General features: G+C 27.3%; 2 protein-coding genes across 3 annotated transcripts; both read right to left on the bottom strand.

Annotated features, from left to right (window-relative positions):
• Positions 1 to 293: 293 nt before the first annotated feature.
• Positions 294 to 2,700, bottom strand: LOC122525665 (myosin regulatory light chain sqh). Of its 2 annotated transcripts, none has more exons than XM_043648592.1 (4): positions 2,596 to 2,700; positions 1,444 to 1,642; positions 1,156 to 1,369; positions 294 to 1,068 (listed from the first exon to the last, which is right to left on the bottom strand). In XM_043648592.1, the coding sequence occupies exons 2-4, from the start codon at positions 1,631 to 1,633 to the stop codon at positions 948 to 950; spliced, it is 525 nt and encodes a 174-aa protein (XP_043504527.1). In that variant the 5' UTR covers positions 1,634 to 1,642; positions 2,596 to 2,700; the 3' UTR covers positions 294 to 947. The 2 variants fall into 2 exon arrangements, with proteins under 2 accessions (XP_043504527.1, XP_043504526.1); XM_043648591.1 differs by lacking the exon at positions 2,596 to 2,700 and adding an exon at positions 1,902 to 2,003.
• Positions 2,701 to 4,305: 1,605 nt separating this feature from the next.
• Positions 4,306 to 20,467, bottom strand: LOC122525699 (sushi, von Willebrand factor type A, EGF and pentraxin domain-containing protein 1). Its single transcript, XM_043648620.1, has 22 exons — positions 20,440 to 20,467; positions 20,192 to 20,309; positions 15,456 to 15,514; positions 12,076 to 12,285; positions 11,712 to 11,807; positions 10,754 to 10,876; positions 10,251 to 10,414; positions 10,039 to 10,165; positions 8,558 to 8,707; positions 8,006 to 8,182; positions 7,709 to 7,888; positions 7,483 to 7,601; positions 7,139 to 7,373; positions 6,683 to 6,856; positions 6,403 to 6,582; positions 5,878 to 6,123; positions 5,494 to 5,673; positions 5,215 to 5,388; positions 4,944 to 5,123; positions 4,747 to 4,855; positions 4,491 to 4,673; positions 4,306 to 4,418 (listed from the first exon to the last, which is right to left on the bottom strand). The coding sequence occupies exons 1-22, from the start codon at positions 20,465 to 20,467 to the stop codon at positions 4,313 to 4,315; spliced, it is 3,318 nt and encodes a 1,105-aa protein (XP_043504555.1). The 3' UTR covers positions 4,306 to 4,312.
• Positions 20,468 to 25,429: the final 4,962 nt, after the last annotated feature.

Below are 25,429 nucleotides of genomic sequence, written 5' to 3'. Positions count from 1 at the left end.
TAGGATAACTTTTTCATCTGGTATAGGATATTATAATTATGATAAAGGAAATGGAAGGAATTCAGATTAAAATTTATATATATATATGTATGTAGAAGTTTTATCATAACTTTTAATTATCTTGTTATGTAATTTAGATATATATATTACTTTTTGTTATATAAAAATAGATTATTTATTTTATATTATTTTGATTTTCTACCATAGGATAAATTGATATTTGTTATATAAATAAAATCGTAATCTGGAATTAGAAACGAGGAAATGTCACACGAGGAGAACATATACGTTTGTTGGAATTAATTGTTAGTTGTATATTCGTAATTATTCGCGTGTATTGTAATTAAAGTTTCGTTGGATTATCTGTAATTAAAAATGAGGACAGTCCAACGTTATTAAATCATATTCACAGAGTGGATTATTATATTAAAATATAAATGCCAAATCTACAACAGTTACAAGATTGTAAGTATATATATCCTTAAATATCTATTTCCTATCTACCGCCTTGTTGTTGTTTTTATTATTATTATTATTATTATTACTATTAATATTATAATATATAACACCACAATAAAGTGGTGAAAAGGAGTTCAATAATTTCTATATTACTGATCCCCTTTTTTTAATGCACAATATTATCTCCTTTTCTTTTTCTTTTCTATACCATAACCAAAGTTTTAACGTCATATATACTTTTTCTATAATATAATATGTATATATTAAAAACAACATGGCATAAATTAAATAGAATAAAAATATTGATGGCATATGTGTGGTTATGGATGAAAATGTAACACTAACTAAAGATTTGTAAAATCCAAATGTCATGTTTTATAAATAATGTATTAAACATATTTTGAAAATAGAAATAAGGAAGAACTTAATACTTTTTATGATAGAAGAGACAGATCCGCATGTACAGAAATACCAGAATGTATAAATGCTCACTGTTCATCTTTATCTTTAGCTCCGTGCTTTAAAATTCGTGTGAATTCTAAATAATCAAACATTGATCCTTTGATGGGTGCTTCGCGGTACATTTCATCTACGTCGTCATCGGTGAATCTGTAAGCGTACAGACAAAACATATAATTACAGTATTATAGATTTTTCAACGTCGTTAAAAGTGAGAAATTATTTTCACAAAATTACCTGTCACCCATTGTCGTCAAAAGTTCACGCAGACGTTCTTCATTTATGTGACCGGTGTTTTCTTCATCGAAACAACCAAATGCATTCTTAATAACATCTTCAGGATCTGTACCTTGGAGCCTCTCTCCGAATAAAGTTAGAAACATTGTGAAATTAATAGGACCAAGCGCTTCGTTCATCATAGCTTCTAGATAATCATCGGTAGGATTCTTTCCTATAACATATAGAAATATTTGTTATAATATAAATCATTAGTTTATATATTTGCTTGCATACGTTATTATTTACCAAGAGATGCAAGCATATCGTGAAGATCTTCCTTATCTATGAAGCCGTCGTGGTTTTGATCGATCATGTTAAATGCTTCTTTGAATTCTGCGATCTGCGCTTGGTCGAACATCGCAAATACATTGGACGTTGCACGCTGTGCACGTTTCTTTGTGGTTGCACGACGACCTGCTGTTTTACGGGCAGACATGTTGACTGGCTAAAAACAAATAAATAAATATAATTAAATTAATAGATACATTATATATATTTATTAATAATTAAGTATAACTATCTAATATGATATATATCTTCTGTGTTAATGTAATTTTTTCTACCTATCATGTAACTTTGTCATGATACTATTACCGTCATCGTTTATTTTTGGGTAATTAATTCAAAATACTTGGACGTAACCGAAATTAGGATAAAAATAATATGACTAGCACGAGCACACGATTATGAGGACATTAACTCACCATTTTTTCCAACACAATCTCCAAACTTGACTCACTTTAATCGCGACGAAAGGAACAACGAATATTTATTTTTACCCAACCATTACTTACACTTGTAAAATTTAAATTTAATGTGAAAAAAAACCAAAATGGCCGTCGCGCGGGTTTTACAAAATTATAACTGTGAAATAAAGTAATCTTCATTAAATCATTTGAATAAATTTGTATCGAATTATTAGAAATAATCATTAGTTTATTTAACAAAATATTCGTAAAATGTAACCACTGGACTCGTAATTAAATTACTTTCTTAATCTTATCTTAGTACGTAAATCTAATTTATGCATCTGGTTCTTATTTTCCTATATACTGCACTGTACTGTCGTTGTCATCCTTTCCAAATCTCATATAAATTTTTTTAAAAATAATCTAATAATAACTCAAATATTGGGCATAAGAATATTCATTCCAATATAATGACACATCACAGATTTGTTTTTCATCATTTATTAATGAAATAATTGTAATCTGATCAATAATTTGTACGAAAGTTAAAACATCGTATGTCAAGAAACAATAATGGCTGTACGAACGTAGATACAAATTTATCGTTCGTTTTTTAATGTTAAATATAAATCATATGTTTATATTGTTAATATGAATTGTCAATTAATTAAAATATATAGAAAATATGTTAAACGAAATTAAAACTCACCTGATAAAAAAATCAGATTTAAACAAGAAAGAAACTCCACAAAGAGACTGTGTTTCGTGTAGCACTATGAGTCACGTCACTCGTCACTGCAGTTTATTCACCACACCCGGACTACTAACTCCATCTGGAGAACCATTCGAAATCTCATGGCTACGTTATATGTGAGTAATCATGAAACAATGTAGCGATAATATTTAGGCCAATTAAAAACATTATTTTCATGAGATTCAACCCAGTATTTACAAGCAATTCAATTCGATTTTCAATTTTTTTTTAATAATTATTAAACAATTAATTCGAATTATTATTCATCTCGTAATAATGATTCAGAGTATCAATGAATTTTTGAAATGACAGAACAATTTTCTATAAACATAAAAAAGTAAATCATTTCGAAATAAACATATTTCCACGCGTATAATGTTATTTTGATATGAGAATAAAAAAAGATTTTATAAAGAAAATTTGTTGACAGGAAATATGTATGAAAAGGGATACGAAATCATTAGTTACGATCCTGGTCTTAAAGTTCTTTGGTTTCACCATACTTGGAATAAGTACACGCTGAAAAATTCATTACCATATTTGGATAAGATCGGTTCCGATAGATGTACATATATACCAATTTAAACTCTTACTTTCATACCAAATTAAATTCACGAGAATGTTGTTTTTTTAGATGACGAATTAAACAAATAAATCGAGTATAGCGCTATTGGGGACAATCAGCGCTACCTACAGCATGAAGATGGAACTAAAATTCCATTCAAATTTCTTCCATTCATATTTCCTATTTATTTGAAATATTTATTTTAAAAAAATGAGTTAAAAATGTGAAAAATGATATTCAGTGTTCAAGAAAGAATAGTCGGGCTTATTTCTACGTCTCCTATGTCATAGGTGTGTTAATATAAATCTATATTTAATATATTTAAATTTTTTATGAAGGTTATAACATTTTTTGCCTAATAATAATTTTGGGATTTTTTAGATGATTTGGTATAAGAAATGTGCTTAGAGGCTGTTTTAAAACAAACTCGTGTTGCTCTTTATTCGCATTTGATCGAAGAAATAAAATAAAAATAAAAAAAAAACATAAAATATCGACATATATGTATAAGTATATTTATACTACAACGTGTCGCTTAAATTCTAGAAAGAAAACAATGAATTATAATATAATCGGAACATTCTATATACAGAATCATACAAGTACGTAATCGATGTGTTTCAAGCAACACGACAAGCGTCGAACTATCGATATTTTACTTCTTTTTATTTATTTATTTATTCTTTTTTTTTTATTACTCCAAACGTTCAAATCGATTCGAACGTTCGACGTCCATCTTTGTTATTTTTTTTTTAAAAAAAGATCTTTTTCTATATAAAAAGAACAATGTAATATCGTTCTTATCAACCGTATGATCCAATCATCGAACGTCTCTTAAATCTAAATCATTGTGTTGTTTATTTACACGTATATTATCATAGTAATATAAATAATGCGAAAACGAGGCCGTTTAGGTATCTTTCACGTACCCAACAATTAATAAATCCTGTACATATAAGGTCGCGTAGCCTTGGAATTATTTTATTGCATATATGATACGCAATAAAAAGAAAAAAAAGAAAAAGAAAAAGAAGAAGAAGAAAAGCGTAGAGACAGATTTTTCTTCAGAAATAAAAACAATATACAGACAGCGTATATTTAACATAACTATCGTACGGAAACACCATTGATAGTTATGCCATTCCTATTCGATATTGGTTCAGCTTCGTAATGACCACCCGTTCTACCATACACTCTTCGGGTATTTCCATATCTGTAATATTATTATCATTATTAATAACATTTAAATTAAATTGTAATAAATAATGTTAAAAATTGTACTTACCCATACATACTACCGCTTATGCTATACGGATTATCGTAAAGACCTTCTTCCGGTACATTTTCATACATTGTATTAGGTATCCCATCGTTCAAGGTCGCGTAAGACATCACAGCTGCATTTTGATCCTCCTTTCTTTCAGCTGCTTGAACATTTTCCGTATTCTTTACAGGTGTAGCCTTTCGTCTGTAATACAATTATTTTGATTTATTTAATGTGTTTAATTAAATAATTGTTTTGAGAAATCAATGAAACTTACAGTCTTAAGTATACCAGTCCTAGGATGATCAGGATGAAGATGATCACTGCAGCCCCAATACCAACGCTTGTACCAACTCCTTGAGCTTCAGCAACTTCATTTGTAATTACTACAAATTTATATATGTAATTTATAATCGAACGAGAATAAAATGATTTATATATTTCATTTTATGATTATTAGGAAAATGAACGTACGTTCGCATTTGGGTTCATCCCCACTCCAATATCCTGTATCCAAACATTTCCTGAGAAAAGGTCCTATTCTTTCGTATTGCGGAAGACAATGATACTCAGCTGCACCACCGTAAGTAGTTGATCCATTTACAACAATAACTCTTCCATTTTCTATCGATCCTGGATGTTTACAATCGATAGCTAAACAAAACAAACATTATTCGAGTTTGAAAATAATTATATTGAAGATAATTTAATAAAATGTTTTTAATTTATTATTAAATGTACTCACAAAAGCAAGCAGGCGTGGTATCACTCCAAGTTCCATTTTGCAAACAAAATCTCGTCTCGTTGCCTTCCATGTAAAAACCTTTTGGACAACTATAATGAGCGACACCACCAACGCTATGCGTTGATACTTGGGTCGATAAAACACCACCTTTTTCTGGATCCTTACATCTGATTTCTATACAAAAATAAATAAAAGAAAATAAAAAGAATCAAATATATCGATTACAATATTAAACAATTTAATATTATCAATTATAATCGTACGTATATTTATGTTTACCTCGACAAACAGGTGTGGTACCACTCCAAGTGGCATTCTCCAAACATAATCTCCTAGCAAAGCCATCCAATTCAAAGTTTCCATCGCATTCGTAAAGTGCAGCAGCACCGTAATACGTGGCATTTGATGTCAAAGTGTATCGACCGTGTTGTATATGTTCAGGTTTTTCACAGTCTACGTCTACGAAAATAAAAAAAGATAAAGTAAGATAAAACTTTACACTACGTTTATCTTCAATATACTATTCTTAAAGTATAGAGTCTTCCTTCTTTGTTAGATATAATATTATATAACTATAGTCACATTTCATACACGTATCAAGTGGTCTCGAAAAATGAAAAGTTAGGCTACATCGAATAGAATATATCGTGTCTCGTATCTTACAGACGCATTGTGGAACTTCACCACTCCATTTTCCATTATCCTCGCAGGTCGACAGTGGTTCTCCGACGACCTTGTAACCTCTCTCGCATCTGTATTTAGCTAGTGCACCGATCTTGTAAGAAGTTGCTCCGGTATTTGAATTTTCAGCTGTACCAGTACGTATCAATGTTCTACCATATATACGATCGTTTCCAGTCACGGAAAGAATACTATGTTCTGCTAAAACTGGCTCGGGACATCTGATTTCTATGAAATAATAATAATCATTCGATCATTTATTCGTAAATGAATTACTATACACGAAACTTCTATAACTAGTTCTTTAACTGCAATCATCTTATCTCCATGTACACACATATACAATACAACTTTTATATTATTCTTTCAATTATCGATTGTCTGATCTCTTCATAAATACATGCACACACACACACACACAAACACACTTACAACTAATTAAATAAGTTAAATGTAAGTTAGGATATTTTAATTAAATATTGAAAATAAAATAATCTTTTAATTTACCTTCGCATTTTGGCGTAGCATCGCTCCATTGTCCGTTATCCAAACAATATCTTCTAGAAACCCCGTTCAATCGATAATTCTTAGTACAACCATAAGTTATTTCACTTCCAAGGTGAGTCGTACCATTCACGTATTCAACTGTACCGTTAAGTACAGGTAAAACTTTGGCACAGTCTATGTCTGTCGAATAAACGAAGATACATTTGCAATGATTTTTAATGAAACATTTGATTTATTCTTATTTAATTGTTTTTTGTTCCCCATTAATAAATTTATTTACATTCGCAAGTAGGTACATCCCCAGTCCATTCGCCATCTTTCCCACAAGTATGCGTTGCTTCTCCGTGAAGTAGGTTTCCTGGCTCGCAATGATATTCTATCACGCTATGAACATTCAAATCGTAACCGATGACGTAACTTCCAGTTGGTACTTCTGGTTCCTCGCAAGTGATTACTGAAAACATTTATTTGCTATATAATTTACAATATCATTTCTACAGATAATAATAATAATAATAATAATAGTGATTTAATAATGAGTATAAAAATAACAACAATTGATTTTATGATACAATTACAATAATAAAATATATAATAATAAAATAAAAAATATAAATAAATATTAAAATATTACAATTAATTAGCTGTCGTAATTATCGGCACTTGTTTATTGGTTTTTCCGATAGTTTATTTATTTAAAAGAAAAAAGAAGAAAAAAATTTGCTAAAAATATTACATTCGCAAGATGGAGTATCGTGACTCCATTTTCCTTCCTTGGTGCACTCCTGTTTTTCATCACCGACCAACCAATAATCGTCCTGACAGGTATAAACCGCTAAACTTCCGACAGTTGTAGTACCATTGACAAGAGTGACACTACCGAATTCAATTTGCGCGGGTGTTCCACAATCAACGAAACGACATTGAGGAGCTTTGCCAGACCATTCACCACCAATGTCACAAGTTAAAACCTTCGAGGATCAAATTACAATTAAATATCGTTTTATTCGTTGTCGATATAGAAAAAACAAACAAAAAAACAAAAGAAAGTACAAGTACAAATACAATCTTATAACTTACGTTGTCGCCGAATAAAATAAATCCATTTTGACAGGAATAACTTGCAGTTGAGCCGGCTCTTCTTCCGGTCATTGTAACCAATCCACCGTTAACTTCTGGTGGTTCTGGGCACCAATCGACTAGAATTTTGATTTTGTTTAACAATTCGTCGTTGTCGTTGCCCCATGTCGTTGTCCACGCTGATTTAATAAAATAAATTAAAATAAGAAAATCAAATTCTACTCACACAAACATTGTGGTTTATGTCCGCTCCAAATACCACCGTCGCCGCATCTTCGTCTGGTGTCACCCACCAGCGTGTAATTCTCGTTGCAAGCATAATCGGCCAGTGCACCATGCGTCGTTCTGCTTTCTAACAACGTGATCACGCCGTTGTCAAGCTCGGGTAAGGGGCCACAGTCGACGACTGAAAAATTACGAACGAAACTCACTCTCTCTTACGTGACTTTAAATTCAACAAGATGAGATTCTTTTATTTATTTATTTATTTTCTTTCTTTTCTTTTCTTTCGAAAGACATTTACATTTGCAAGTAGGAGGTGTCGTGCTCCAAAATCCGCTAGATTCGCAAGTACGTGTCTTCGAACCAATGAGCATGTGACCTTCGGGACACGCATACTCTATCGTTGATCCTATTACTCTTTTTGTACCAATTATCGTTGTATTTTCTAATTTCTCCGGACTACCGCAAATTGGTGGCCCTAAAATGGAAAATAAATATGTAGAGAGGAAGAGAAAAATAAAAATAAAAACAAAAACAGGTGTGTGTACTTATGTATGCATGTAAGAAATTATACTTCTTTGGCGTATATAAAACATATATGGGGTACACGTGAACAATACCCCAACGCTACTAACTTCATGCTGTTAATTTTATAACGTTGTGCGCGCGCATCGTAAATCCCAACTAACTTCACGCGCATCGTGCAAAATTCACTCTTATTATTTTTTCTCAAACGCGTCAAAAGAAGTATAACTTCAGAAACAAAAGACAAATTGTTTGATTATTTTCTTCTATCGAAATGGAAAGTACATAAAAGAAAAAACAAATATATATATATTGTTTGGATTCTCACTGCTTTGACAAATCCAGTGAAGGTAGTCAAGGTTACAACCAACGTCATTCCAAAGCCAACCACGACCACCGTCCAGTACAACGCAATTTTGTTCACCATTGTAATTATTCGGTTGATCCTTTCCCCAAGACGGTCTCTGCACGACTTCACCTGGAATAATAATAACAAACACTCGCCATATTTATCCACGTGTGTTTCATATATTTAAATACTTATTCTATTCTTGGATTTTGTCTGTTATCCCATTCCAAACGAGAGTTTTATTTTTATCGAACTATAAATTCTAATTTTACAACAATGCATTTTGAAAAATTACAAACGTATTTATTTAACCCTTTAACGTAAATTTAAATCATGATAAATCCTAATCAAATTGAACCCTTTCACACACCGAATGATATTTTTCATCTTGTTCCCAGTTGACACATCTGGCAATGATTTTTAATTATTTTATTTGTAATTTACTTTAATTACAAAATATAACAATTTAAATATGCATAATGGAAGAAACAAATTCAATTTAAATATCCTTTTTATTTATAGATTATTGTGTTGTATTTTGTAATTTTCAAATGTATGATATCTTTTAAGATAAAAATAAATAATCAAATAAATAATTTTTGCCACCATGCATTGGCATGGGACCCAATAAGTAAAAGTATCATGCCCCTTTTATTATATATGGTGGCATTGATCCGTTAAGGATACATTTCGTCAGAAAATGAATAAAATAACTTTCACACCTGTTTTTATTTATGATGTATACCTGATATACTAATCACGCGTCAGGTGATCACGTTGACAATGATTATTATTCGATTAGCTAATCGTATAATAATCCCCAACGATATTTAACTATAAGTCACGTCACGATGATAACGAAACAAAAACGAATTCTCAGGTAACACATAATTGTCCGATAATCAACGTGTCGAATCGATCGGCTTCGGACGATTCTATCTTCTCTCTCTCTCTCTCTCTCTTTCGATTACTCAACTTTGATTTCCTTCCCTCCCTCCCCACGCCCCCCGTGTTCCGATTCTCACGAACGTTATTCTTCTTGTATATTTAATCGTGAGAAGGGAAAAAAAAACCATGTGGCTATTTACTCATGGGGGAAAAATAAAAAAAAAAGAAAAAAACAAAGTTAAATAGAAAAGATAATTGCAATACGTTTTAAAAATTGTAAAAATTTTTTTGTTGCTTTTTTCTTTTCATATATTTTTGACAAATATATTCTTAACGAAAATTTTTTACGTACTTTGCATGCAATTTTATCTTTATTTAAAATAAAAAGAATAATATTTTTGTTTCAATATAATTTCAAAAATATATAAACGCTTGTGTGTGTGTGTGTGAAAATGTAGTTCTGATGAAAAGAAATATTTGTTAAAAATATTTCAATGTATCGTATAAATAAATATAAAATTACTAAAAATAAAATTATTAAAATTATTAAAAATAAATAAATATAAAATTACCGTCAACCCATCGCCATGTTCTAGCTGTTATCAATGGTTCTTTCTGAGCACCGATCCATACCAATTGGGTTTTCAATTTTTCCTTTCGCCTTTCTAAATTGTTTAGAATAAATATCGGTGAGACACCCTGCAAAGAGATTTATTAAAAATTAATAAACAAAATGTATAGATCGTATTCCATAGAAAATGAGAATAATATATATTATATTCACTTGAAAACCATGAACCAAGTCTCCCCCACGTGCACGACAATAAGTTCTGGCTTCTTGAAATGATCCACCTTTCTTAACAACGAATTCGTAACAAGTCGAATTGAATGCTGCGAGATCTGCGTCGGCAGGTGTTCCAGCACTCGCACACCTGTCGATCGAAAATTCTACAAACGGGGGAAAAGAAAAAGAAAATACACACATTGATATAATATTATTAAGAATAAAATTAAAGAAATTATCAAAAATATTCTTTGCAAAATTATTCTGAACTAAACGTATCTATTATTTCTATTATTATTATTATTATTATTATCAAAATGTATAATTGACGTTTATCTATTTTAATTAAATTGTAACGTGGACAGAATGATTAAATAAAAAAAGAACAAAATTAAATTTAATTTGTTTGTTGAAATATCATTTGATAATTAAAAAGAAAATTATTCGTTATTTGAATTTGTTAATGAAATGTGAGTTAATTATTATTATTATTATTAACTTACCATCGGTGGCAAATACTTCGACTTCGCAAAGACTCAAACTTCCTTCTACTCCAACAAGTTGCAGGAAAACGTATTGACCGACCAAAGCTCTGGCACAGACAAACGTCTTCGTAATACCCTCCTCTGTAATTATCGACTGGTTAGAATTTTTATTGTTTCGAAAGAAACATATTTAAGTGACGTTAGATATATAATTTCGAGAAAACAAAAAGAACCAAGGAAAACAGAAGACACTAAAATTCTTAAATGAGCCGTTTATTTTGAAATTAATAATTCATTTACGTTTGTATCGAAATATTAAAGAATGTTTGTGTTTAATTCAATTTAAAAGTATAAATAACAGATGAGATATAATAGAATAATGTTTTCGTATTTCTAAGGGTGTCAAATTATTATTAAAAATTATTATAGCTTATTAATTAATTAATAAATTAATTTAAATTAATTATTAAATTAATATTGTATATAATATATTAAATTATTTTGATTAATTAAATTTACGCTACATTTAAAATAAACTTTTTTCATGACTTCATTAATCAACAAAATTGTGTTAAAAAATCTTCATAATTTAAAATACATTAATTAACAAATTGTTTGAGAATGAAAAGATCATATTAAAAAAAATATAATTATCAAGATAACTAACCAGATATATATATATATTACTTTTTTGGAAAATGAATTTACAGCAATTTCAAAACAAACTGTTCTTCAAATATCTTTTCTTTCTCTGGTAAGATTCTCTTTCATAATTTCACCCTATTGTTACGAACGTCGAACATTTTCTTCTCGTTCGAGATATTCCAACTTGTGAGAACGTTCACACATGTTGTGTCCGTTATATACAATATATATATGTATCTACATATTTGTATGTGTGTGTAGTGTATTAACGAATCGAAAGCGTGAATTACAACATTTTGCATAGGAAAACTGATTGGTATTAGTTACTTACCGATTGTACCAGGAAACCAAGCACAAAGAGGATTCCTTTGTAACTCGGTACTGCTATTACCAACTCTTATTTCGATATCCTGAAGAGGTTGATGACCTTAAAAATGAAATACATCAAAAGTATTTTCAATTAATTAATAATTAATTAAGGTATGTATAAAAAATTGATTAGTGAGGTTGATGACCTTAAGAATGAAATACATCAAAAGTATTTTCAATTAATTAATAATTAATTAAGGTATGTATAAAAAATTGATTAGTGAGGTTGATGACCTTAAGAATGAAATACATCAAAAGTATTTTCAATTAATTAATAATTAATTAAGGTATGTATAAAAATTGATTAATTATTAGCATGTATTTACCACAACAACCTCTCGTGGTAACTCTGACCACTTTAACTGAGTATGATTTAAGTAGATCAACTCTCCACCAAGGACTATGTTCACTCAAGGTCTCTGTACATCTCTTGCCATCATGTTCAGTACTAAGATCACCATCGTTTCCGTGTCCTGCGTTTCCTCCTCTTACCGTTGTCGATTGATTTGCTGGTTTTCGAAATGCCACGTTTGTACCTGATTCAAAAATAGATCATTTAATTTATCATCATTTTGTTAGGTTGATTTGTATTTTGTTGTATTTATAGTATTTATAGAAAATTTTGTAACTGATATTTTCAATATGTTAATGTGAATTAACTTAATTGTATTATGAATTTTTTGATGTTAATATTATGTTTGTTAGATGGTATTATTATTTAAGTATATAATATTGTAGATAATATGTACTATATTATAAGTATGTATACTCATATACTTATACTATAAATAATATTATATATTTAGATGGTATTATAGTGTTTGATAGTAATATTAATGATATTATAATTATATTTTGATATTATTAATATAGATATTATCTACTAACTATATATATAATTATAATTATATAATGTATACAACTTGTATATTTAAGTTGTATATTTAATTATAATTATATTATACAGTTAGTAAATAATATTATATACTTAGATAGTATTATAGTGTTTGATAGTAATATTGAAGATGATATTATAATTGTATTGATATTATTAATATCAATATTATATATTAAATATAATTATAATTAAATTATATAGTTAGTAGATAATATTATGTACTATATTATATATACTTATACTATAAGTATGTATACTCATATACTAATACTATAAATAATATTATATATTTAGATACTATTATAGTGTTTGATAGTAATATTGATGATGATATTATAATTATATTGATATTATTAATATCAATACTCATATACTCATATACTGTATACTCATATACTTATACTATAAATAATATTATATATTTAGATAGTATTATAGTGTTTGATAGTAATATTGAAGATGATATTATAATTATATTGATATTATTAATATTAATATTATATATTAAATATAATTATAATTAAATTATATAGTTTGTAGATAATATTATGTAGTATATTAGATATACTTATACTATAAATAATATTATATATTTAGATAGTATTATAGTGTTTGATAGTAATATTAATAATATTATAATTATATTGATATTATTAATATTAATATTATATATTAAATATAATTATAATTACAACTATATATATAATTATAATTATATAATTTATATAACTTGTATATATAAGTTGTATATTTAATTATAATTATATTAGATAATTGTAATGAAATATTTGTAATTCTTATTGAATCATAGATTAAAGTAACGGTTAATTTATATTTACATGTTTCGTTAATCACCCATTCAATAGTCTTATTCTAATAGTTTCTAACGCCAAAAGTGTTGTCGACTGATTAATAGGAGTGTCTTGTTACCTCGGCAGGATGCATTTGGTAATAACGAGACGACAATTAGTTGGATACTTGACGAAAGGAAATTTCATCACATCGGATAGTTAGAATTTTTACGGTATTTTCATTTCTGACATTTCCGCGTTCTCGACAATTTCCAGACGCATTATTCAACCTTTTAAGGATAATTTCAATCCGATAGAATTCGTTCATACTTACGATTAAAAAAAAAAAAATAGAACAAATTCCTAACTCGTTCGTATAGATGCAAAACGATTACAATTAATTATCTTAAGTGATATCAATCAAATCTCATGAAAAAAAAAAAATTGAAAATTGTTTGTTAATTCGTCTCACGAATTTTATAAATATAAAAAAGACAAATCGATTTTTTTTTTATCTCGTATAACGTTATGGCGTAACAATAGTGATTACTAATTCCTACTATAATCTCGATATCTCTTTTTTATAATACCGAAGGGAAAGTCTCGTGGTAACCGGAAGTATTTTTTCACACGACACAAATGATTAAGAAAATAAAAATCAAGAATAATATAATTTAAGTAGGAAAAATATGAAATGAATAGTTGATTAATAAAAAAAACATATTTTCTTTTTTCAATCAAAGAACAACGTTAATTCAGTCAAGTTAAAAAATGAAGAATAATGATTTCGTCGTACAATTATTCAAAATACAATCTCAGCACAATTCTAATTCAAATTTAGAATAATAATAATAGTTATTATGATTATTATAACATTTAATATTGGTTGTTTCAAATTAAAATCTTCAAATGAAATTTAATCGATATTCAAATTTAGAATAATAATAATAATAATAATAATAGTAATTATAATTATTATAACATTTAATATTGGTTGTTTCAAATTAAAATCTTCAAATGAAATTTAATAAAATCATTTTGAAGATTGGTAAACCTTTTATACAACTTGACCTAATTAATTTAATAAAAATATTGGAAATGGTTTGTTAAAAGTAAAAAAAAAAAATGTTCAAATTCAAAATAATAATAATTATTATTATGATTATTATAACATTTAATATTGGTTGTTTCAAATGAAAATTTTCAAATGAAAATTAATCGATATTCAAATTTAGAATAATAATAATAATAATAATAATATAATAGTAATTATAATTATTATAACATTTAATATTGGTTGTTTCAAATTAAAATCTTCAAATGAAATTTAATAAAGTCATTTTGAAGATTGGTAAACCTTTTATACAACTTGACCTAATTAATTTAATAAAAATGTCAAAAATAGTTTGTTAAAAGTAAAAAAAAAATGTTCTAATTTAAAATAATATTATTATGATTATTATAACATTTAATAATATTGGTTGTTTCAAATTAAAATCTTCAAATGAAATTTAATAAAATCATTTTGAAGATTGGTAAACCTTTTATACAAATTAACCTAATTAATTTAATAAAAATGTCAAAAATAGTTTGTTAAAAGTAAAAAAAAAATGTAATAGCAATGGCAATCGCTTTCTATGTAAAGAAAAAAAAATAAAACAAAATAAAATAAATAAAAAAAAAAGGAAGGAAGAAAGAAAAAGCGACAGCGAAAGTCAGGAAAAATAAACGGGGAGAGTAGTCGGATTGGCATTTTAAGATGGGCGAAATTCGATTTCGTTTTCTTCGATCTAAAATACTGTGTGGGTCTTTTGAAAGGGTACGATGACCCCATCTTCATCCCACCTTCCCCCTTTCGCCGCCCTTCCCCTCTTATCCAAGAACGAGCTTCTTCTTCGCGAGTCTTTGACTTTTGACGATCGTCCAGAGAGAAAGTTGGTCTGCAACTCGAAATCTCGAGCGAACGTTAAAGGAATGACAATAATTATTTATCGAAAGGTTGAATTTTAATACTCACCGCAAAACGGCAAATCCCCTTGCCATTTTCCTTTATTGCCGCACGTAAGCGTGTTAATCCTAAAATAAAAATAAAAATAAAAAGAAAAATCAAAATCAAAATCAAAATATCAAAATAAAATAAATGATTGATTCATTTTTATACGACACGAAATAAAAATAAAAATAAAAATCAAAATCAAAATAAAAATCAAAATCAAAATAAAAATACAAATAAAAATCAAAATAAAAATACAAATAAAAATCAAAATCAAAATATCAAAATAAAATAAATGATTAATCATTTTCCACACGACACGAAATAAAAATGGTTTTAATCGTCTAAAAAGGAAGGAAACCAAAAAAAAAAAACAGAAAATCAAATAAAGAAAATATCGTAAGAAAAAAAAAATAATTAATGTTTATTGTTAATAAAATAATTCGATTCCTTTATTGCCACACGTAAGCGTGTTAATCATGAAAGAAAAATCAAAATTAAAATCGAAATCAAAATCAAAATATAAAAATAAAATAAATAATCGATCATTTTCTACACGACACGAAATAAAAATGGTTTTAATCGTCTAAGAAGGAAGGAAACCAAACAAAAAAAAAGAAAAATCAAATAAAGAAAATATCATCGTAAGAAAAAAAAAAATTCATTTTTATTATTAATAAAATAATTCGATTCCTTTATTGCTACTCGTAAGCGTGTTAATCATGAAATAAAATAAAAATAAAAATAAAATAAATGATTAATCATTTTCCATACGACACTAAATAAAAATGGTTTTAATCGTCTAAAAAGGAATGAAACAAAAAAAAAACAGAAAAATCAAATAAAGAAAATATCATCGTAAGAAACAACAACAAAATAAATAATTATTTTATTATATTTTTCAAGAATACTTTACTGTTAGATAAATTCTAGTTTGTCTGAATGACGAGATGTAATGTTGTTCTTTTAAAAAAAAAGAACAGAAAAAGAGAGAGAAAGAGAGAAAAAAAAACCACACGTATTACAGTGCAGTGCAGTAACATTTCTGCATTCCAGAATATCCAAGCGTTTGATCGTGTTCTAAACAAACTTCGACTAGTTTCTAAAGTTTTAGTGTTCTAATTACTACGAGATAAATTAAACGAAGTAACTTAGTCTGACTTAATTTCTATTTTTTTTTTGTAGATTAGAGGATCAGTTAGGATTCTTTTAAGACGATAACAACGCAAACAACGAGGTGTGTTTGAAACACCACCTGTGACTAAACGTTTCGTATGGTTCGGGTTGGTTGCAGCTGCAAAATTTCTTTCATAGACTACCACTCACTTACTTATTTATCTTTTTACTAATTAACAATCTAACTGTTACTTATAAAGAAAAAAAGAAAGAGAGAGAGAGAGAGAGAGAGAGAGAGAGAGAGAGAGGGAAAATACGTGACAAGGATTAAAAATACGAATAAAACGTTAGAAGATATACACGTATATCCGTTTTCTTCTATCAAATAGGCAACTTAAACTACGAGTATGCCGAGAGAGTATGAAAGAGACAAGAGAAAGCCACAGTAGGTCGAAGTAGCATCGATAATAGGGACTATACTTTTTAACGAAACATCAATCGTTCTTATTTTACTCGATTTTCCATTCCCATACTGTTACTTCTTCAAAATACGAAGAAAGAATAACAACAAATACATATACAACATATACAAGAAAGAATAAACGTTTGTTTGTATCGATAGTACGTGACTTTAATATTTCCGTTTTGGGTAGAATTCATTAATAAATGTATTTTTTGTATAAGTATTCAAATATAGTGTCATTTTAATTTTGTAGAAAAAAAAAGAAAACAATTTTTATATATAAATAGAAATATTATTTATTGGTTATTAGATTTATAGACTGATGTGTGAGACTATTTGATTGTTTTATATTATTTTTTAAGTAATATTTGTTGATTTTTAATTACCTAATGAAATATACGTTCAAATTTATTCAAACAATGTTTGTGAATTATTAGAAAATAATCAACGAAACATACGTGAATCTAGTGTTAAATATTTTTAATTATATTTTTTTATTGTTAATATTTATAATATAATATTAATCAATGTTATACTGATCAATAGGAAAATCTTGTATTTTATATAAATAATTATATATTTGATTGTGTGAGATGCAATTTTTCTCTGTTATAAAAATATTCAAATATTATTAATTTAATTGATTTTTGTCATTTTCTTTTGTAGAAAAAAAAAGAAAACAATTTTTATATATAAATAGAAATATTATTTATTGGTTATTAGATTTATAGACTGATGTGTGAGACTATTTGATTGTTTTATATTATTTTTTAAATAATATTTGTTGACTTTTTAATTACCTGATGAAATATACGTTTAAATTTATTCAAACAATGTTTGTGAGTTATTAGAAAATAATCAACGAAACATACGTAAATTTAATATTAAGTATTTTTAATTATATTTTTTGTTGTTAATATTATAATATATATTATTCAATGTTACACTGATCAATAGGAAAATCTTGTATTTAATATAAATAATTATATATTTGATTGTGTGAGATGCAATTTTTCTCTGTTATAAAAATATTCAAATATTATTAATTGATTTTTGTCATTTTCTTTTGTAGAAAAAAGAAAAAAACAATTTTTATATATAAATAGAAATATTATTTATTGGTTATTAGATTTATAGACTGATGTGTGAGACTATTTGATTGTTTTATATTATTTTTTAAATAATATTTGTTGACTTTTTAATTACCTAATGAAATATACGTTCAAATTTATTCAAACAATGTTTGTGAGTTATTAGAAAATAATCAACGAAAAATACGTGAATCTAGTATTAAATATTTTTAATTATATTTTTTATTGTTAATCTTTATAGTTTAATATTAATAAATGTTATATTGATCAATAGGAAAATCTTGTATTTTATATAAATAATTATATATTTGATTGTGTGAGATGCAATTTTTCTCTGTTTTAAAAATATTCAAATATTAATTATTTAATTGATTGTTTTTTTTATCTTATCCAGAAATTTAAATATTAAAATAGTTATAATAATAAATTATATAATATTATACCTATTTTAATTATTAATTTATTATATTTATACTGACTATCGATTATGAATTATTATTTTACGAAACGTTAAGCAAAAATAATGATCGGACGATTAGAAATTTGTGAAATAAAATAAAACGATCGTAAAACTGTAATATTTCATTTGCAGCATATTTGAAACTACTTCGAACACATTTCAAATCTATTCGTAAAATGTTACGAATTTCAAGTAAACCGGAATAAAGAATACTAAACTAGTTCGTTAAAAAGTGCGTGATTAGGCTCGTTAACATTTCTCTCTCCCATTTAATTTCTTTTCGGTTTAATTAAGTACTATCATGACCCCTTTACGATCGAATTCGTCGTTCGTATTTAGACAAAATAAAAAGAAAAAGATATCAATAGCAACGTGTTACCTTTTTTAGTCATTTAAACACGCGTATCAACGATTAACATTTTACGATCGATTTTTCTAAAAAAAATAAATCCCCCCTTCAACAACAACAACGACAACAACAACAATAATCATCAACGTTTCTCTCGAATAATAATTTCTTCGATTTTACGAGCAAACCAACGAACACGATCGATATAAAAACTGTTTCTCGCTTTCCCGGAAATAATCTCGATTATCTTGTCTTCCGACGATATACTTTAAAGAAATTACGAGAGGACAAAAAAATAAAACAAAAAGAAGAAGAAGAAGAAGAAAAAAAAGAAAAACTGGATTGGACGATTTAAAAATTTCATAATTTTTTTTCTTTCTTTTTTTCTTGTTTCTTTTTGCAAAGAGAGAAATTCTTGAGATAAATTGTATTAATTATCACCTAGCATATCGAAATAGTGTTCTCATTTTCTCGGATGAATGCCGAACGTTCTGTAAACGTTTTACCGTTAGTCTTAGCGCATGCTAATAATTCCTTTTCTCGAGGTTCACTCGAGGCAAACGCCTTTCTTGTATCGAGAAGTCAAATCTGCCGTTTATTCTCGAGTGTCATCGTGTAGGAATTTAAAGGAGTATTCTTTCTTTTTCTCTTATTTTTTTTTTTTTCGTTTAAACCTCTTCACAACATTAATACACATATATCCGAGTCATGTTTTAGTACAAATGGGTTTCTTTCTTTCGAGAAAAATAAAGTAATCTTACTCATATTTAAATACACTCGTATAGGATTACGTTAATTGCAAAATTGCAATAGTTTTTTTCCTATTTTTTTGGTCATCTCTTTCGATATAATTTAATTAAATTAATTTTTTATATTTTATATATTTTTTATATTTATAAATAAAGTAATCTTACTCATATTTAAATACACTCGTACAGGATTACGTTAATTGCAAAATTGCAATAGTTTTTTTCCTATATTTTTTTTCTTCTCTCTCGATACGATTTAATTAAATCAATTTTATATTTTATATATTTTATATTTATATCTAATTGAATCATCTTAAAGTACATGATTTTACATTTGAATTTTTCTTTCTACAGGTTGCTAGGTGATTAATTGAAATAAAAAAAAAAGGATGCATCAACTTAAACTAAAATTTAACATCGTACGAATTGAAATGGTATCAATTGAATGTACGATTTATGTATTCATAAATTATGATTATATAATTGTTTTTTGATTGAATTATTGGATATAATAATTGTTCGATAAACTTACCCAAATAATTCGTATCCAGAATCACAAGTATATTTTGCTATGGTGCCTACTGTCAAGGATTCGTCGGACAGTGACACTTTGGCGTTCATCGGCACGGCAGGATGACCGCACTTCAATCCTGCAATTGAGAAAATTACAATAGTTTAGTCGACATGAACGGACTGCTGGTAGATATTAGAGACTAGTAAAAATATGTTAAAATATCCAATTGTCTTTCTGTAACCGTCTATTATTCTAGCATGTTCAACCAAATCGTTTTTCAGAAACCATAAACATCGTTCGATCCTCCTGTATTATACAAGTTATTTTCTGAAATACCTTTGCAATTGCTGCTGTAATATTTAATCGGTCAATTCATATTTTTTTTCAATTATATTTATCTCACATTCATATGCTATGTGTAAATCTTTTAACCTAATACATAAAATTTATGATTATAACGTTCTCATTTTAACATTCTTTTAATTTTCATGCAATTTCTTAAATAAAACTACACTATTAAGATATAATTATTACAATATATATATATATATATTATATTTTATTTTATTATATTATTTTATTATTTTATTATATTGTATTATATTATATTATATTATATTATATTATATTATATTGTATTATATTATATTGTATTATATTATATTGTATTATATTATATTATTTTATTATTATTATTATTTATTATTATTATTAGTATTATGTTATTTTATTTTATTATATATATATATATATATATTCGAAAAAAAAGAAATGAAAAACGATTTATTCATACAAATATTTGAATTTCTATATGGTCACGTGCCAATACAAGCTCAGCCAATCAGCGTTCTTTCTATTTCGTTCGTGGTGAAAATGATTCGTCGTACTATTAATTGAAGATAAATTAACGAAATGTCAGTCATTTTATTTCTTAGAATGCCTTCATATGCCAGACTCAGAACTCTTCAACCCTCCTATACGTAATAAGTACAGTACATTTTTATTACATATAAATATTACTTCCATTTATTCCGTATAAGTATGAAAAAAAAGTATACTACGAAAAAGTTATTAGTCTACATCGTTTTTATTCTATTCATTATTTTTTAAATATTTTTAAGAGACGTATACATTTTATAGAAAAATAGAATTGATTTTGGATTTATTTAATGAATAAAATATAATTTCCAGTTTGACTAAAGTTGTGAAGAAGAAAGCCAAGTTATGTATGTGTGAGGACATTCTTGTGTGCGTGAAGCATTATACATGAATTTCTAATGGTCACGTGACGTCCGAAATACAAGATTGTAATTAAACGGCCAATCAGCGTTCTTTTCACTTCGTGAATTTAATACAATTTTAATTACGGTTCAATATATTACAGCTTACCTAATGGACACAGATGAAAAACAATCACTACTGCACGAGTTTCAATGTATCGGCCAGAGTGAGAATAAAAACATCGGAGCATCGAAAACTTTCTTCTCTTTGTCTAATGTAAGTCCATACATGCATATGCACCCATGCAAAATTGAAAACGACAATCATGAAAAGTGACATTTTTCTCTTAACCTAACTTTTCATTTACATTATTACATATAATTAGTTATCATCTTTATTTATGTCATTTAAGATGCATTCAAACTATTCTTTATTTCATATTTGATTTTAATAATCATATATATGTATATAATTAAATGGTCTATTATATATTAATTATATTTTTAATTTTTTTCAGGTTATATTAATCATCTCATTAGACTTCTCTTTACTCTTGGATGCACTCGATGCAACTAGACATGATGCAATGCATGAAGAACATAGCCCTAAGGTAAAATATAATTTATTTCACTATCAGAAATGATTTAAAAAGTATTTTTATGCTCGACATATTCTTAGGAATAGTATGATGTCTTAATAATGTTTCAATATATATATGCATTGTAATTAGTTTATCCAATATTTGAGATCAATTTAACAATTATTTTTGATAATTTTAAATCTAATAATCGATATATACATAAATATACTTATTGATTATCTAAATTTCCTAGCAATCTAATACATTTAATATATACATTTTATTATGCATATACATTTCTATTATGCTTATAAAAAATTCCAGATTACATTTGATAATTATATTCTAAAATAATTTCAATCGAAGAATCAATATAAAGACACATAGAATTAAATAAAAGTCTATCTTTAAAAATACAAAACAATACATCAACAAAAAAGTAACACTCAATACATTCTCATACTATGTTTTTTATTTGTAGGAATTTATTTTCTAACATGCGTATTTACTTTTTATTTTTATGTGTAGTAACGATCCATACGATTGAATGTATATGAAGAAAAAGAAAGATACGAGAAGGACAAGGTCAAAGTCAAACGTTGTCGAACGTTAGCTATGTTTATATTCCTCAACGAATTCCGGGAATGTCCTTTATCAAAGTACACATAGAAAAACGTCCCGAACGTCTAGCTATGCTTACTAGTTATGCTTACTAGGAGGGGAGAGGTGATGACGTATACCAAACGTCTTATTTCGCGTTTGAACGCGTCACAGGTAAGACATAACGATTTCCCTTTCCGTCTAATCATTTAATACCGCTTAATTAGATAATATTTTATTACAGAATTTGATATCTAATTAAATCTCATTTGATTTACAGATTTATGCAGTCATAATCGATGCTGTGAATGCATTGAAATTAGGTAAAAAGATATATAATCAAAATTAAAAGATCATATATTTTTCTATAGTCTTAAAATGATTTTGATACAGATTTTTATGATTTCAGAAAGACGTTGGCCATCATCCTATTCTTCTCATCGTTTTAGAAAGACGTTCACCATCATTCCATTGACATTCTACTAAGTGGTAAAAGATACAAAAACATACATACATTCAAATATTACTTTTTTCCTTTTCTTTAATTTTAGGAATATATTTATTTCTAAATGGATCTCCGACGCAGCAACCTCCCAGTGGTGAGATCCGGTAATCGATATTGCTTACGGTGTCCATAGAATTTGTATGGTGCAACGTAAGCACTGTCGGGCCAATGGCTGACGTTCGGTGCATTAGAAAATTTTAACTTCTCGTTTTGTTAATTAATTCTAATGTGAATGAAATGATTTATTGAATTAATTATTTAATCACGCGTTGCAATTGTTGTTTAAATTTTATTAATATAAATTCATTTTATTTCTTATGGTATTAAATTCATATAAATAATTCAAGACACGTTTAATCGATTCTAATTAATTGTTCAAAAAATTATATATAAATATTGTACCTTGTTTAGTTTTACACTAATGCTATATCTATTTTTTCCTATAGGTATTAACGCAATTAGCATACTTCTGTAAAAATAACCCTATAGCGATTAAATTTATTCTTTGAAAGATAGAATGCAACGCGATATTTGTTCGTTTGTATTTTATCTTATTTTTTTTTTGTAGTTTACAAGTTTGTGGTTGCATCTTTTGAATAATTTTTTTTTTATTAATAATTAAAGCATATAAAAATAGTAGCACGATTTCAGAGTTTTTGGAATACGTAGTTTAAATAATTGGATTATAAAACGATTAATATATTTTTTATTAGGAACATAATAAATAAACAGAAGTACGCTACGACTTGCTTTAACTAAACTTTGATTTTCAGTGCTTCAGTTGCGATTGCGAGCAATGCAATCTTAGAGTCACTTTGTTTCGAAAAATGTTGCATTTTTTGTATGCAATCGTATAGATTGCTTTAAAAGTAATTCATTCGTTATTTAAAATCAATGCAAGAATTTGTTAAAATATTCTTGTTAAAAAACAGTTTGCTCGGTACGCGATTAGAATCATTAACACACTTTCGACCAATTCGGTAGAAGAGGATTTGCGTTTCGATTAAAATATTGTCATGGTCGAAAGTGTGAATTAACATCTTTATTTCTTCTGGATCATCTTTATCGACGAATCTGGGGCTTCGTCTGGATCTCAATCAACGGTTAGTATTATTTTCTAATCTTAATTATTACTTCTCACACATTCATTTTTTAAATCATGATTGTTTTTATTCATGTTTATCATTCATGAAAAATCTTTTGAATGATATGAAATATAATTAATTTTATTTTTTATTTTTAATTACAGATTAATCATCGATTCAACGATTCAACGATTCATCGATTCATCGATTCAACGATTCATCGATTCATCGATTCAACGATTCAACGATACAACGATTCAACGATTCAACGATTCAACAATTCAACAATTCAACATTTCAACGATTCAACCAATTTTAATCAACTTCACGACATCGTTCAACCAACAGCGAGGGGGACGAGTGTTTTGGAGCCATCGCAGAACTTCTACTGCCAATTGTTCAGTTTCATTTTTTATTTTATTTTTATGGTAACAATTGGTAACGAGTGAGTGAACAAATTTAAAGTTCCTCCAGTGACCCAATCATGCCGAGGATGAAAGTTCCAATATCGGCACGGGTTCCTGGTTGTATTCGTAGATGTGTTTTGTCCGAAACGAGCATAAGCGACCGTGAGTAAAACCTTTGGTTTTGCTCACGAGTGATTCCCAATATATATATGTGATTTTTATATATGTGATTTATTTAGATTAGGCCAGGGTCTTCTTGTTTCATCGGTTTCAATTCACTTAATTAACATTGCAATTAATTATTGTACTTATTTTTTTCTCTTTACATATTTAATCGTGTTAGTAATGGTGAAATCGAGCATTAATTTACTCGATTTCGTGCCAATAAAGCATGTAAAAATTGTTTTAAATGCATTGCTTCGTAATTAGTTTTTCAATTGTGATTAGTTTTTCAAATCGTGATTAGTTTTTCAATCGTGATTAGTATTTCAATCGTGATTTATCTCGATATATCGATACTTCGATATTATTATCAATAAATGAGCAAGAAGACAAACAAAATTCGCGAACGGATAGATTCTGGCAATTAAGTGGTGGTTTAAAACCCAGTTCTTTAATTAGAACAGCCATTTAGTGAAAGAGTCGTCCGAGGTTTTTAAGAAATATCCATCTTTTGTCACCGTTAGAATCACTCTACACTGCACTACCTCGAAACAGTATTATATAATAATATAAAACGTTTCTTATGGGGTATTTTTTTTTTTTTTCATTCACTTGCTTAAGTCATTATTCACCAAATGACTTGTAGAGTCCTTAATCCGTTTAGATGAATTTTTATAAAAATGTTTTTTCATGTAT

The sequence above is a fragment of the Polistes fuscatus genome, unplaced genomic scaffold (genome assembly GCF_010416935.1).
Source record: "Polistes fuscatus isolate 324 unplaced genomic scaffold, CU_Pfus_HIC Scaffold9, whole genome shotgun sequence".
Classification (NCBI taxonomy): domain Eukaryota; kingdom Metazoa; phylum Arthropoda; class Insecta; order Hymenoptera; family Vespidae; genus Polistes; species Polistes fuscatus.
This window is presented reverse-complemented; position numbering and strand designations above follow the sequence as displayed.

Bases quoted from the DNA above. Each gene is read 5' to 3' on its own strand.
- LOC122525665 (XM_043648591.1), bottom strand. The intron at 1,370-1,443 runs GTAAATAATAAC...TATATGTTATAG, and splicing joins CGATATGCTTGCATCTCTTG to GAAAGAATCCTACCGATGAT. The intron at 1,069-1,155 runs GTAATTTTGTGA...GTACGCTTACAG, and splicing joins TTGACGACAATGGGTGACAG to ATTCACCGATGACGACGTAG.
- LOC122525699 (XM_043648620.1), bottom strand. From the start codon at position 20,467: ATGTTTATGGTTTCTGAAAAACGATTTG. The intron at 15,515-20,191 runs GTAAGTTTATCG...TTTTTATTTTAG, and splicing joins TCTGGATACGAATTATTTGG to GATTAACACGCTTACGTGCG. The intron at 8,183-8,557 runs GTGAGAATCCAA...TTTCCATTTTAG, and splicing joins TCACTGGATTTGTCAAAGCA to GGCCACCAATTTGCGGTAGT.